Below are 15,232 nucleotides of genomic sequence, written 5' to 3'. Positions count from 1 at the left end.
TTTGACCCAAACTCCACCCCTTTTCACAGCTGCGTGAATCCCACCTTTCTGTCTCAGGGCCCCACACCTGTTGGGCCAGTTGTTTTGCATCAACAAGCTTTGAATGTCGGCCGTGGTATCCGTGGTGCTGGCAGCTGCCCATTTTAGGAATGTAAAGAGAATATCTTCTATGAACCCAGTGCGTTTTGTGCAATAAACATTGCATATGCAAATTAGGGGTGGGAAGGGGAAAAAATTTTTTACTTCCTTGTTTTGTGACAAAAGGTCACACGATTTCCCTCCCCGCCCCTAATTTGCATATGCAAAATAGGATTCGGTTCAGCCGGGCAGAAGGAAATCATTCCTTGGTATCATTTCAACAAGTTAAGGAAAGATCCCTTATATCCAGGAAAACTCCAGGTCCCGAGCATTCTGGATAACAGGTCCTATGCCTGTATGATGTTGATAGGGATGCAATATTCTTACACCTTGTTGCTAGGGGCCAGTTTATCATAGCAACCGAATCCTGCTGAAAAAGGCCGAATCCCAAACTGAATATTGGATTCGGTGCATCTCTAGAAACAATACTATATTGTACTTTTTTTTATCTATACAATTACCTTTGCACGTCCCGATTCCCTTGTGGAGAGCAGTTTCTGTGCTGAATGTGCAGAATGGAATATGCGTGTAACTCCTTATTCTCACTCATGACCAGATGCCTTTAAAGGAATTCCCCGGGAAGAGAGTGTGAGCTTTAATAATAATAATAATAATAATAATAATAATAATAATCCCAAACACCCTCAGGCAATCAAATCACACAGGGAGATATCATATTGTATTTTTAAACAATCCGGACGTTTCTTATTAAAACTGAAAAAAAATTATGCATGAAGTCTTTTTATAGCATTCAGAGAACTTGCTTAGCCATGTGAAGCTGGGCATGGGAATGTTGGGAATTCAGGCAGGACCGGCCTGTACCCTCCTACCTGTCAGCAAGCTGACAGTTGTTACACAGCTCCTCTCTCAATGGGAACCAGCTTTAGTAATACATATCTACTAATTTTTGTAATACAGGTATGGGATCCGTTATCCGGAAACCCATTATCCAGAAAGTTCCTGAATTACGGAAAGGCCGTCTCCCATAGACTCCATTTTATCCAAATAATCCAAATGTTTTAAAACTGATTTCCTTTTTTCTCTGGAATAATAAAACAATAGCTTGTACTTGATCAGAACTAAGATATAATTATAATCCTTATTGGAAGCAAAACCAGCCTATTGGGTTTATTTAACGTTTACATGATTTTCTAGTAGACTTAAGGTATGAAGATCCAAATTATGGAAAGATCCTTTATCCGGAAAGCTGCAGGTCCCGAGCATTCCGGATAACACTTCCCATACCAGACAGTGGAGAATCTTTATTTATTTTTTAATTTATTGCTTAAAATTTGTATTCACCATGGGTACTCAAGGGCCTATATTAAACTAAATCCCTTTAAAACCAAGCTTTATTTATCACTGCCAGTATTTTGCCTGCTTGCATTCAATATATTCATGTAGATCTAAAGGACAATCTAATCCACTCCATAAATGTGTTGGGAGAATGCGTGCTTAGAAAACTTGCGTTTCACCCCCCAGCTGACAGATGTCACCCAACACATGCCCTTAAAGGGTGATCAGATTTATGTACAGCAGGGAGCCAATTCTGTAATCCGGCAAAGCTGTGAAAAGAGAACATCCACCAGAAAGAGGAGTTGCAGGGGCTCTGATCAGCTCTAGCCTATTGAGATTTTTAGAATATTTAAAGGGGTAGACTTTTAGTACAGGTGTGGGATCCTTCATCTGGAAACCTGTTATCCAGAAAGCTCCAAATTGCGGAATCCACATAATCCAAATTTTCAAAGATTTCCTTTTTCTCTGTAATAATAAAACAGTAGTTTGTACCTGCTCCCAACTAAGATATAATTAATCCTTATTGGAGGCAAAACCAGTCTATTGTGTTTATTTCATGTTTACATGATTTTCTAGTAGACTTAAGGTCTGGAGATCCAAATTACAGAAAGATCCCCATATCAGGTCCCAAGCGTTCCAGATAACAGGTCCCATACTTGTACGAGCTAATCTTTGCAATCTTTCATGTTTTTATTGTTTTTTTAAATTTTCTTTTCTCTTTCCAGTTTGCAAATGAGGGTCACTGATCCCTGCAGCCAGAAAAATATAAAAAAAAAGTCTATTGCTCTGTTATCTGTTAGGCTACAATTTTTTTTGCAGATTTTTGTTATGTTTGTAGTCTTATTTCATGTTCCTGTATCCCATTTGCAACATGGGGTAAACTGGCCCCTAGCAACCAGCTGTAAGAATATATCCGTATCAACATCATACAGGCATAGGACCTGTTATCCAGAATGCTCGGACCTGGAGTTTTTCTGGATATAGGGGATCTTTCCTTAACTTGTTGAAATGATACCAAAGAATGATTTAAACATTAATTAAACCCTGTAGTATTGCGTTGTATCCAATACAGATGAAGTATATTTTTGTTGGGATCAATTACAAAGTACAGGTATTGTACTTTTTATCCAGAATACTCGAGACCTGTGGGTTTCCAGATATTTTATATTGTATTTTGGGTCTTCATGCCTTAAGTCTACTAGAAAATCATGTAAATGTTAAATAAACCCAATAGGCTGGTTTTGCTTTCAATAAGGATTAATTATAGGAATGCACCGAATCCAGGATTCGGTTCAGATTCTGCCTTTTTCAGCAGGATTCGGATTTGGCAGAATCCTTCTGCCCACCCAAAGCGAATCAGAATCCTAATTTGTATATGCAAATTAGGGGCAGGGAGGGAAATCACTTGACTTTTTGTCACAAAACAAGGAAGTAAAAAATGTTTCCCCTTCCCATCCCTAATTTATAATTTGTTTATTCAAATTAGGATTTGGTTCGGTATGCGGTTTCGGGGGTTCGGCCTAATCCAAAATAGTGGTTTCGGTGCATCCCTAATTAATTATCTTAGTTGGGATCAAGTATAAGCTACTGTTTTCTTATTACAGAGAAAAAGAAAATCATTTTTAGAAATTGTAATTATTTGCTTATACTAAAGTCTATGGACGTAGGCCTTTCCGTAATTCCGATTTTTCTGGATAAGGGGTTTCCGCAAAGGGATCCCATACCTGCACTGTTTTATTATTACAGAAAAAAATCTGAATTATTTTTTATTGAAATGGAGTCTATGGAAGACGGCCTTCCTGAAATTCTGTCTTTCTGGATAACGGATCCCATACCTGTATAAAGAGAGAGAAAAAAATGTAATTTAAAGGTCAACTACCCCCTCTAAATAGGTCTCGGTTACTGGATAAGAATTAAGGATTTGGAATAACCTGCCAGTTTTAGTGACCCCTTTGCCCCGTGTTTGAATAATGGAGCTTCTGCCTGTGCTGATAAAGCAAGACTTTGTATAAGGATGGTTAAATCTGCTCTATATTTATTCCATGTACACAGTACTGCTCCGTGCCATACTCTTCCTCTGCATCCAATGGATCTGGAACAATACACAGAGCTCTCTGTACGGATTCCTTCACTCATCTTATCTGTCTGGGGATTTTTATGGAGTGTTTGCTTATCTTCGATTTTTATAGTCTGCCTTTCACCCTCGCCTCCATATCACTGGAATATTGCTGCCACTAATCAATAGATTGCAGTTTGCTTTGATAAGGTCGGGCCTGCTTATCTTACTGACACTAGTCCAAATAACTGACATTCTGTTGATCCATTGTACTATGACCCGTGCCAGCAAAATGCAACGACTAGAGATACACGGGAAGATTCAGGGAGATTTAGTTGCCCTGTGACTAATCTCCCCGAAAAGCTTTCCTGCGGGCTACAATCTAAATTGCCGGCGGGATAGCACTCGGAGCACTTTGTTTTCCGAAGTTGCCTGACAAGGAAACTTAAGGCAACTTCGGCAAACGAAGCACTCCGAGTGCTATCCCACTGGCGATTTAGACTCTAGCTGGCAGGAAGGCTTTTCGGGGAGATTAGTCGACCGAAGAAGAGGCGTTTAGTCGCCGGGTAACTAAATCTCCCCATATCTTCCCGTCTGTCTCTGCCCTTACAGGTATGGGATCTGTTATCCAGAATGCTTGGAACCTGGGCAATAAAATTGTATCCTAACAGATAACAGAGCAATAGACTTTTTATTTTTCTGGCTGCAGGGATCAGTGACACTCATTTAAAAACTGGAAAGAAAAAAATTCAAAAAACTATGAAAACCTAAAGACCAATTGAAAGATTGCAAAGAATAGCTGGTACAGGTATGGGACCTGTTATCCAGAATGCTCCTGGGGTTTTCCGGATAACGAATCTTTCCCTAATTTGGATCTTCATACCTTAAGTCTACTAGAAAATCATGTAAACATTAAATAAACCCAATAGGCTGGTTTTGCTTCCAATAAGGATTAATTATATCTTAGTTGGGATCAAGTACAAACTACTGTTTTATTATTACACAGAAAAAGGAAATAATTTTTTAAAATTTGGATTAATTGAATAAAATGAAGTCTATGGAAGATGTAATTAGGAGCTTTCTGGATAACAGATCACATACCTGTATTAATATTAAGGCTCTTCTTGGCAAAGCAGAGTCTAAAAAAAAATTATATTTTATCCAAATCTGGAAATGCCTATGAAGCTCATTGTCCAATAGTGTTAAATTAAGATGGTGGGTCCAATGCAGACTAAGCGGTGCTGTGTAATGTGTTTATTTCCAAAATACGTCCCCTTCATAAAGCTAGAGTTGGCATGCAAGGAGCATTTCATTCGAGGTACTGGCACCGAATTCACTTGCTGCTTAATGAACAAAAGGCTGTATTCTCTTTTAAAGGGCAATTCCTCCCAATAACCAGTCCAAGCAATTTTTCAATATGCCTTCATTAAAAGTGTTGTATACCTTTTATTATGTTATAGATGTCTTATTCTTGGCTACTTTTCGGTTAAAGGAGAAGGAAAGGCTAAAATTAAGTCAGCTTTATGAGAAAGGTCTAAATAAATACACCATTAAACCCTCAAAGTAATGCTGCTCTGATTCCTCTGTTTAAAGAAACACAACATTTCTTTCCTTTTATTGTGTACTCATGGGCTTCTGTATCAGATTTCCTGTTTTCAGCAAAAACCTCCAGGGCAGGGATTAAGCATGCTCAGTTTGCTCCTCTCTTCCCAACCTGCTGCAATCTGAGACTAAAGCTATGAGTGAGCAGGGAGAGAGTCAGGCAGGAAGGGATGTCACACCAAGCTAATATGGCAGCTGCTATCCTAAACAAACAGAGCTCCTAGAGCTGTTTACACGGGTATGGTAAAGCATTCTGCAGAATAAATATAGAGTTATAGCTTGAACTATTGTGGCTAATCTATTGGCAACAAAGTGCCTGCTTTCATTTTCCTTTAAGATGGCTATACATGTAGAGATCTGCTCGTTTGGATCTCTCCCCGATATTGCCACCTTGTAAAAGTAATTCCACCATATGCCTTCTTTTTAGATCATAAGCTTTTCTGGGCAACTCTTTATTTCTTGCAGTCATTGTGTGCACTCATTTATTATACAGTGCTGCAGGATGTTGATTCTTTGAAGATCAATTATTGGAAAACCCCAAGTCCCAAGCATTCTGAATAATAGATCCTATACAGATATGGGATCTGTTATCCAGAATGCTCGGGACCTGGGATTTTGCGGATTCTAGATCTTTCCGTAATTTGAGTCATACTGTAAATCTACTAAAAAATTAAACATTCGTGTAACCCAGTAAAATTAAATATATAATTTAATTATATATTTGTTTGGATCAAGTACAAGGTATTGTTTTATTAATACAGAGCAAAGGGAAATCATTTTTAAAAAATTTGGATTATTTGGATAAAAATGGGGTCTATGGGAAATGGCCTTCCCATTATTCGAAGCTTTCTGGATAACGGGTTTCTGGATGATGGTAACCTATAATAATTGCTATGGAAAGCCAGCTTTCTCTCCAGCTTTAAAATGGGGATCACTGACCCCATTTAAACAACAAATGCTCTGTAAGGCTACAAATATATTGTTACTGTTACTTTTTATTACTCCTCTTTTTATTTTGGCTCTCTCCTATTCCAGTCTCTCGTTTAATTTTTTGCATCCTAGCAACCAGCTGAAATTGCAAACTGAAGAGCTGCTGAATAAAAAGCTAAATAACTCAAAAACCACAAATAATAAAGAGTGAAAAACAATTGCAAATTGTCTCAGAATATCACTCTCTATATCATACTAATTTTTAATTTAAAGGTGTACAACCCCATTAAGGTATGAAGATCCAAATTACGGAAAGATCCCTTATTCAGAAAACCTCCAGTCCCGTGTATTCTGGATAACAGATCCCATACCCGTGTCTGTGTTTTTGCAGCCCCATGTCCCACTGCAGGATTGTTAGTGAGCAGTATTATTTGAGTTGGGGCGGGACGTGGGTGGAGTTGGGGCGGGTCATCGGTGGAGTTGAGGTGGAAGCAGGGCATGGGTGAAGTGGGCGGGAAGATGGGGTTCGTCGTGCGCTTGGCCTCTGAAGATTTTTTCGCACTCTAGTTACGCCACTGTGACTGCACCAGCTCTTTTAAGAATAGTCTACTGCGGTTCTGAATGATGTGCGATTGGTTGGTAGAGCTGGGAAATCTTTGCCTCCATTATTTTTTGGTATCTCCCAGTAATAAAAGTACTCTTTGGGAAGTTAATGACTTCTTTACATAGGGAATGTGTCCCTTTTACCATTGATCAGTAAATTGATTCATGCAAAAAAAAAAAAAAAAAAAACGTGATATCGATGTTTGTGTTTTATAAATAAAACCGTTTTTTCACATTTTGATAATTTTCTTTTCTCTTTGTCTCTTCATCTCCTACTTTAGTACTAGATCATCATGCTATCAATTCCAGAATTCTACCAGGGGAAGAATGTCCTCATCACCGGAGCCACTGGCTTTATGGGAAAGGTTCTGTTGGAGAAGCTTTTGAGATCGTGCCCCAACACCAAGGCTGTGTATGTCCTGGTCAGACACAAAGCCGGCCAGAAGCCACGAGAAAGAGTTGCCGAAATGATGAGCTGTAAGGTAAGATAAAGCCTTGCGAATGTACTATATATTGTAGTGTACATGATGCAGCAGCACACTTGAGTCCAAAGCCCTCTTTGGGTCCCCAGGTGTTGTTGCACTACAAATCTCGGCATTCTTCAATATGTAATTAAAAGAGAAGTAAAGCGTAACTAAAGAAGTAGCTAGAAATGTTGTACATTGTTTTGTGCTTCTGTACCAGCCCAAGGCAACCACAGCCCTTTACCAGTAAAGATTTGTGTCTCCAAAGATGCCCCTGTAGCTCCCCATCTTCTTTTCTGCTGATTCACTGCACATGCTCTGTGCTGCTGTCACTTACTGAGCTTAGGGACCCACTCACAATATACAGTACACATAGAATAGAAATGTCACAATATAAGGCTGATTAGTAATTAATACAGATAATTACTACATGGCAGCATAGAAACCAGTGCAATAAGCATCAGAATTTAATAATCAGCCCTGTAGCATCAGCTTATATTACAGGGGAACCTCATTTTCTGCTGGATAATTAGTGACGACCCCTAAGCTTCGCTTCTCAAGAGCTGCTCAGAGATGCTAAAACTTGAGGCTGGTGCAGTAAGCCCAGTCTATAAAATATGGCATTTTTAGCCACATTCATTTATGGGGTTTAGTTCTCCTTTAAGGGTTAAAGCATTCTAAGTTGATGTCTATCTTCACCCAAGGTTAGTGCTTATCATAAAAATAATGTTTGCAGCCCGGCTTCTTCAATATGCATTTCCAAGTCTTGCATATATTTGGTTATTCGCAGCACTAGCTCATGCATTTGCCCAGGGCATGAGTCTGCTCGGCTCCCTGTGTGGGGGCACAGCACTCGGGGGCTGTTCTTAATGGGACACTGTCATGGAAAAACTTTTTTCAAAACGCATCAGTTAATAGTGGTGCTGCAGCAGAATTCTGCACTGCAATCCAATTCTCAAAATAGCAAACAGATTTTTTTATATTCAATTTTAAAATCTGACATGGGTCTAGAGATATTGTCAGTTTCCCAGCTGCCCCCAGTCATGTGACTTGTGCCTGCAATTTAGGATGGAATTACTTTCTGGCAGGCTGTTTTTTATCCTACTTTGTGTCATTGAATCAGTCTCAGTGGGACTTGCTTTTACTATTGAGTGCTGTTCTTATATCTATCTACCAGGCAGCTGTTATCTTGTGTTAGTGAGCTGTTATCTGGTGTTAGTGAGCTGTTATCTGGTTACCATCCCATTGTTCTGTTGTTAGGCTGCTGGGGGGAAGGGAGTGGGTGATATCACTCCAACTTGCAGTACAGCAGTAAAGAGTGACTGAAGTTTATGAGAGCACAAGTTGCATGACTGGGGGCAGCTGGGAAACTGACAATATGTCTAACCCCATGTCAGATTTCAAAATTGAATATATATAAATCTGTTTGCTCTTTTGAAAAAGTGCAGAATTCTGCTGGAGCAGCACTATTAACTGATGTGTTTTTTTAAAAAACAAAAAAAAAAAAAACATGTTTTCCCATGACCGTATCCCTTCTATAGTTTTTTCTTCTGGGGTATCTGTTCTGTTGGCCTATACCTCTGGTGGGAGGGATGCAAAAGGGGGTCCCAGGTAAGGGGGGGTCAGCCAAAGCCTTAGCTAGGATAGGGTTTAAGTTGAGTACTAAACGGTGTTCAGGATACTTTTTAAGCAATAAAGTAAAATCATTATGTAACTCTTGCAGTGTGATTGCATAATCCCATAGCGCTGTGGATTGTGCGGGTTTCCTCTTGGTACTCATTCCTCACAGTTAATTGACTCCTAAGTTCAACCAATTTCTAAGACCCGAAACTGTGCCAAACCGCAACCCGCATATTTACCCACTTTGATCCGTTACCCAAAGCAGACCCGCAATTGCCTTATCCGCAACTGCCGACCACCATCAAACAGGTGAGGGTGCTGCAAATCAGAAGTGGGCGGGGACAGAAATACGTTTTCTAAAACTTTAAAAGGAGTAAAATATAGACAATATTACATAAGATAAGAAATTTAGATGAGACCCACAACCCGACCCGCGGCTATACCTGCACCTGCCCACTTTTTTTGCGGGTAACACGCGGGTACCCGAAAAGCTGCAGGACTCTACCATAGGGACCTTAGATCGTAAGCATCAATCATGTGTAAGCTATGTACAGCACCGTGCAATTTATCAGCCATTTATAAATAGAAAAAGAGACAAACTCCTATGCAATTTCAGACCCCGCTGTGTACTATGGGTGTATCAAATTTACCTTTTAGGATTTCGTCTGAATCCTAAATGAAGTCAGAACCCTAAATTTTATACAGGGATCCATTATCCGAAAACCTGTTATCCAGAAAGTTCTGAATTATGGAAAGACGTCTCCCATAGACTCCATTATAATCAAATAATCCACATCTTTAAAAATGATTTCCCCTTTCTGTGTAATAATACAACAGTAACTTGTACTTGATCCCAACTAAGATATAATTAATCCTTATCGGAGGCAAAACCAGCCTATTGGGTTTATTTAATGCTTACATGATTTTCTAGTAGACTTAAGGTATAGAGATCCACATTACGGAAAGATCCGTTATCCTGATACCATTCTGGATAACAGGTCGCAAAAATGAGCATTTTTCCTACAATGACCTAAAATCTCCTAGTTTAAAGGGTTTAGATCTGAAAGGCCAAACACTTGGATTGAACCGAATTCAGCCAAAAAAGGCTAACTTTCAGCCAAACCAGATCTGAGATTCAGTTCATCTTAGTATCTATGAGTTGTGAAATATTCTCCCCACTGAGAAAAAAAATTACCTTTTGGTTTTACCCCTTCTCTTCCCAGATATCTTTTTCATAGGGATGCACCGAATCCACTATTTTGGATTAGTCCGAACCCCCGAATCGTTCGCGAAAGATTCGGTGGAATACCGAACCGAATCCTAATTTGCATATGCAAATTAGGGGTGGGAAGGGGAAAACATTTTTACTTCCTTGTTTTGTGACAAAAACTCACGTGATTTCCCTCCTCGCCCCTAATTTTGCATATGCGGATTTGGTTCGGCCGGGCAGAAGAATCCGAATACTGCTGAAAAAGGCTGAATTCTGAACCGAATCCTGGATTTGGTGCATCCCTATTATATTTATCTCTGAAAATGTTTGCAATACGGGTATATTTGTTTGTGTTTTTTTTTTTTTGCTCTTACCTCCACTCTACATTCAAGCATTCTGCATATTTAAAGGACAAGCCAACCCAAAATAAAAATTTGCCTACTAAACAAATATCTGATTGTAAGCAACTTTCCAATATACATTCATTAAAATTTTCAGTGCTTTTAAAGTTATTTGTAACAACATTTGCTATTGAAAACAGCATTTACTTAATGTGTGGTTGTTACTTTTTAAACAATGTTGCAAAAAAGGTCTGTTAATCAGCTGCCTTGTTTTACATTATATCGACAGTCTGAGCCATCAGGACAAAGAATAGGAAGACACTGATTTCAATAGAAATACATATACAAATAACTTAAAACCGTAGAAAATGTGTAATTAATGTATTTTGCAAAGTTGCGTAGAATTGTTTTCTTTTATTAGGCATTTTTTTTATTTTGGGGTTGACTTCTCCTTTAAAGTAACTCAGCTTAGGCAGCTTCTCCCACATCCACTCTTTTCTCTCAGGAGACCGCAATATATCTCCGTCTCCCCATTTACTGCTACCCCTTCTAATTGTAATTGCTTGTAGCCAATACTTCTACATAATGTGCACTGCCGCTCGATTAATTTACCTCCCAATTTCTTCCATGTCAGCAAATGCATTTGCAGTGTCATTTCCTATCCTTGTTAAATTTAGATTTCTGGTTAGAACCCAGAAAAAAAATATAATTATGATTCTTGGATCCAGGCACCAAAAACAGTACGCTCCCCGAGTCTGTTAGAATTAGCAGTAGCTGCTGCTGTGTTTGGTAGCAGGAAGTCCAGTTCCACCTCACCAGATTCTAAAGGCCCCCCATACATGGACAGATATAAGCTGGCAACAGATGAAGTCGGCAACTTATTGGGCAGTGTATGGGGCCCTCCGACAGGCCTCCCCAAAAAATTTCGGCTAGATATCGGGTGGGTTTAAAAATCCCCGTTGGATCAAGGACAGAATCTGTTCGTTAATGCGGTCCTCAATCAGACCGCCCATATTCTTCTCCGATCAGTGGGCCCTAGGGCAGAGTCCGGCGCGGAATTTGTTGGACCCACAACCCGCATACTTACCCGCTTGGACCCACTACCTGTACCTTATCCGCAACCCGATCCGTGACCCGCTGATCATCAAGAAAGAAGGAAGTGCTGTCATTGTAAACCGGAAGTGACCTCATTAGAATTAGGCGTGATCAGGGGGGGAAGGGAGTAAAACAGGAAGTGCTATCGTAAACTGGAAGTGACATCATTAGAAGTAGGCGTGATCAGAAAAATAGGCTTAAAACTCACTATTGAGAAGAACCGCCGACCCGGAGAACCGCCGACCCGCATCTATACCCGCTCACGAAACTTCTACCTGCAACCTGCAGGTTTTTGCGGTGACCCGCGGGTACTCAACCTGCTGCAGGACTCTACCCTAGGGCCCATGATTGGATCAGCCCGATATCGCCCACCTCAAGGTGGACTTATCGGGTAGAGATCTACTAGTTTGCTGACGTCGCCAAACAAGCGGATCTCCAGCTTTAAGCCGACAAACTTGCATATTATACCTATGTGAGGCATCAAGTTAGGGGTGGGAAGGCTGGGACCTAGTGTTTTTGACAAGCTAGGAGTAGGGAGCTCCGACCTGGTGTTGATGGTATATTGCTTATTACAAACATTTTTTGGACAACTTAGTATTGTTTCCCCCTACTGAAGTGTTTAGGCTAGGGCCACATGGGGGGCAAAAATCAGCTAGTTTAAATACGCTGGCTGATTTCAGCCCTACCGCAGGCAGTAGCCTCCTCTCTTTTCCCGCATTGAATCTGCTTCGGCGGGTTTTGTCTTAAAATGCGCGCAGATTTGCGGTTCTGCGCCAATTCAGAACTTACAAATGCAGAAAAGAGAGGAGGCTACTACCCGTGGTATAGCTGAAATCAGACCGCATATTTCAGATAGCTGATTTCGGCCCCGTGTGGCCCTAGCCTTTTGTCTGCATCTCCGGTGGGGGAAACCATTTTCTTATGATAGGCTATAAATGATTTGACCGTTTTATAATATCTCTTCCTTTATCTTTAAACTGCCTCACCCATAAGGCTGCCTATCCCTGTGAATCTCTGTGTTTATTTTCTGTTGTACAGTGCTGGGGAATACATTAGAATGTTATGAATGAGGCAGAACAAAAGTGAGCTTTGGCACAATAAGTGGAGGATTAGGTTGTTATTACTGTACTTGGAAACACCAGGTACAGATGAACTCACGCTTGGCAGGGGTGATGGCTGGCATGTCTCTGAATGTATCTGCCCAAATCTGGTTCTGCTTTCAGAACTGTATATTGATGTGTTGAGCTCATGCTGAGAGTGGTATTGTTAGACTTATAATAAGGGGGTCCAAGGAATGGGGATCATGGGAAAACAAGTTTGTTTTTCAAAACGCATAAATTAATAGTGCTGCTCCAGCAGAATTCTGCACTGCAAACCGAAAAGAGCAAACTGACTTTTTTATATTTAATCTTGAAATCTGACATGAGGCTAGACATATTGTCAGTTTCTCAGGAGCCCCCAGTCATGTGACTTGTGCTCTGATAAACTTCAGTCACTCTTTACTGCTGCACTGCAAGTTGGAGTGATATCAACCGACATGCATGCAGTCAACATCAGAACGAAGTCGCTGTAACTTACAGTGATCACACTGGTAATAAAAGAGCAGCTAAGTTTGTGAGTTTTACTTTGAAAGCAGCTAGTAAGTTGCAGGTAAAACTTAGTCCCTTTGTAAAATGTATAATTAAGCAATTGAATTCTTAATGAATCAGATGAAAATTGAGCGTAGGACTTTGACGTAGTTGGCCAGCTTAAATATATTGCAATATATGGACAAACAATCCCTGTTTTGTTTAAAGGGTAAGGCATTTTTCAGTAGCAGTATGCACAAATGTCGCTGTCTTAAATATATTGATAATGGGTTGAGTGCAGAGGACTCTTGTATTTGTCTATATGTATTTTGTGGTCACAGCCTCATTGCACCCCAGCCTAATGGTTTTAAAAAAGTGGTGAGCGCAACTTTCCCTTGTTAAATAAGGAAATAGGTCCTTGAAAAATATCCCAACAGGGACCGAAACGTCGGGCAAAGATACGATGCAACAATAAAGTAATTGATTTTTATAACAGGGTGTGCTAGTCTGAGAATAATTAGTGTATACATAATTACCGTGCACCCCTCCCTTTGCTGAAGTTATTTGCCTTGGAGTGCGGATACTCATTCGGATATATATATATATGTTGCTGGTCTCTTCTTTATTCTGTATACTAATCTTACCGAGCACCCAGGTAAAGGACTTGGAACGGAGTGCTGTCCACTACAACAAGATATATATATATATATATATATATATATATATATATATATATATATATATATATATATATATATATCTATATATATATATATATATATATATATATATATATATATATATATATATATATATATATATATATATATATATATATATATATATATATATATATATATAAAACAATCCCTGTTTTGTTTAAAGGGTAAGGCATTTTTTAATAGCGGTATGCACAAAATGTCTTAAATATATTGATAAAGGGTTGAGTGCAGAGGACCTCTTGTTTTTGTCTATATATACACATATCTCTATCTAAAATATATATATGGATTTTCCAGATAACTGATCTTTCCGTAATTTGGATCTTCATACGTTGTCTACTAGAAAATCATTTGAACGTTAAATAAACCCAATAGGCTGGTTTTGCTTCCAATAAGGATTAATGATATCTTAGTTGGGATCAAGTACAAGCTACTGTTTTATTATTCGAGAAAAAGGAAATTTTTGTAAAATTTGGATAAAATTGAGTCTATGGGAGACGGCCTTTCCGTAGATTGGAACTTTTTGGATAACTGGTTTACAGATCACGCATCCTATACCTGTGTATATAAACCAATTATTATCCCTATTATTAGACAAATAAAACTTTCTCTGATCTATGCAGCCCCACAAGCTATACTGGAACTTTATAAACGATATAATAATGCATGCATATTTTTTTTTTTGTCTTTCAGTTGTTTGATAAGTTAAGAGACGAGCAACCCGATTGTGCACAGAAAGTTATCGCCATCAGCAGCGAGCTTACCCAGCCGGAATTGGATATGAGCAAGGAAGACCAAGACACGTTAATAGACTGCATTGATATTGTTTTCCACTGCGCTGCCACTGTCCGCTTCAACGAGTCGCTTAGGTAACTTCACACCTTAACTGCAATATCATACATTTGATCTCTCCTTTTTTCTGGGTGAAGTGCAACGAACCATCTTTATCCTTTAGGGAGGAACTCCGCGATGTGGCTGGAACCGACATGTCGCCATGCGACAAAACGCATGCGATGTGTCGGATCTTCTGAAGATAACAGGAAGTGAAGGAGAAATCGCAGGTAAGAAACTACATTTATTCGTCTGTTGGATGAAAACCAGATGACAGTTGGATAAATGTAGTTCTTACCTGCGATTTATCCTTCCCTTACCTGTATTGCCAATCTGAATATAAACAGGCAAGTCGGTTTCCACAAACACAAAGAACCGCACCAGGGCAGTTGGATTTTAAGAGGGCTAGTTCACCTTTAAATTCACTTTTAGCACAATATAGACTGATATTCTCCGATATTCCCCTTGATTATGATTTTTGAATTATTTAGTGTTTTTCTTTAGCATCTCTCTCTAGTTTGGAAATTCAGCAGCTGTCTGGTTAAAGTGGTGGTTCACTTTTAAGTTAACTTTTAGTATGTTCTAGAATGGCCAATTCTAAGCAACCTTTCAATTGGTCTTCTTTATTTATTTGATATAGTTATTGAATGATTTCCCTTCTTCTGACCCTTTCCAGCTTTCGAATGGGGGTCATTGACTCCATCTAAAACAAATGCTTTGTAAGACTACAAATGTATTGTTATTACTACTTTTTAT

At 39.3% G+C, this 15,232-nt stretch overlaps 1 protein-coding gene across 4 annotated transcripts in view; it reads left to right on the top strand.

Annotated features, from left to right (window-relative positions):
- far1.L (fatty acyl-CoA reductase 1 L homeolog) overlaps nt 1–15,232 on the top strand; it is a 60,860-nt gene that overhangs the window by 10,741 nt on the left and 34,887 nt on the right. For all 4 annotated transcript variants that reach the window (XM_041589132.1, XM_041589133.1, XM_018256436.2 and 1 more), the window contains 2 exon segments: nt 6,907–7,107; nt 14,339–14,514. In XM_041589132.1, coding sequence (XP_041445066.1) covers nt 6,919–7,107; nt 14,339–14,514 — 365 coding nt within the window. In that variant the 5' untranslated portion in view covers nt 6,907–6,918.

The sequence above is a fragment of the Xenopus laevis genome, chromosome 4L (assembly GCF_017654675.1).
Source record: "Xenopus laevis strain J_2021 chromosome 4L, Xenopus_laevis_v10.1, whole genome shotgun sequence".
NCBI lineage: Eukaryota > Metazoa > Chordata > Amphibia > Anura > Pipidae > Xenopus > Xenopus laevis.
Note: the sequence above shows the minus strand (reverse complement) of the source record. Positions and strands in the feature narration are given on the sequence as shown.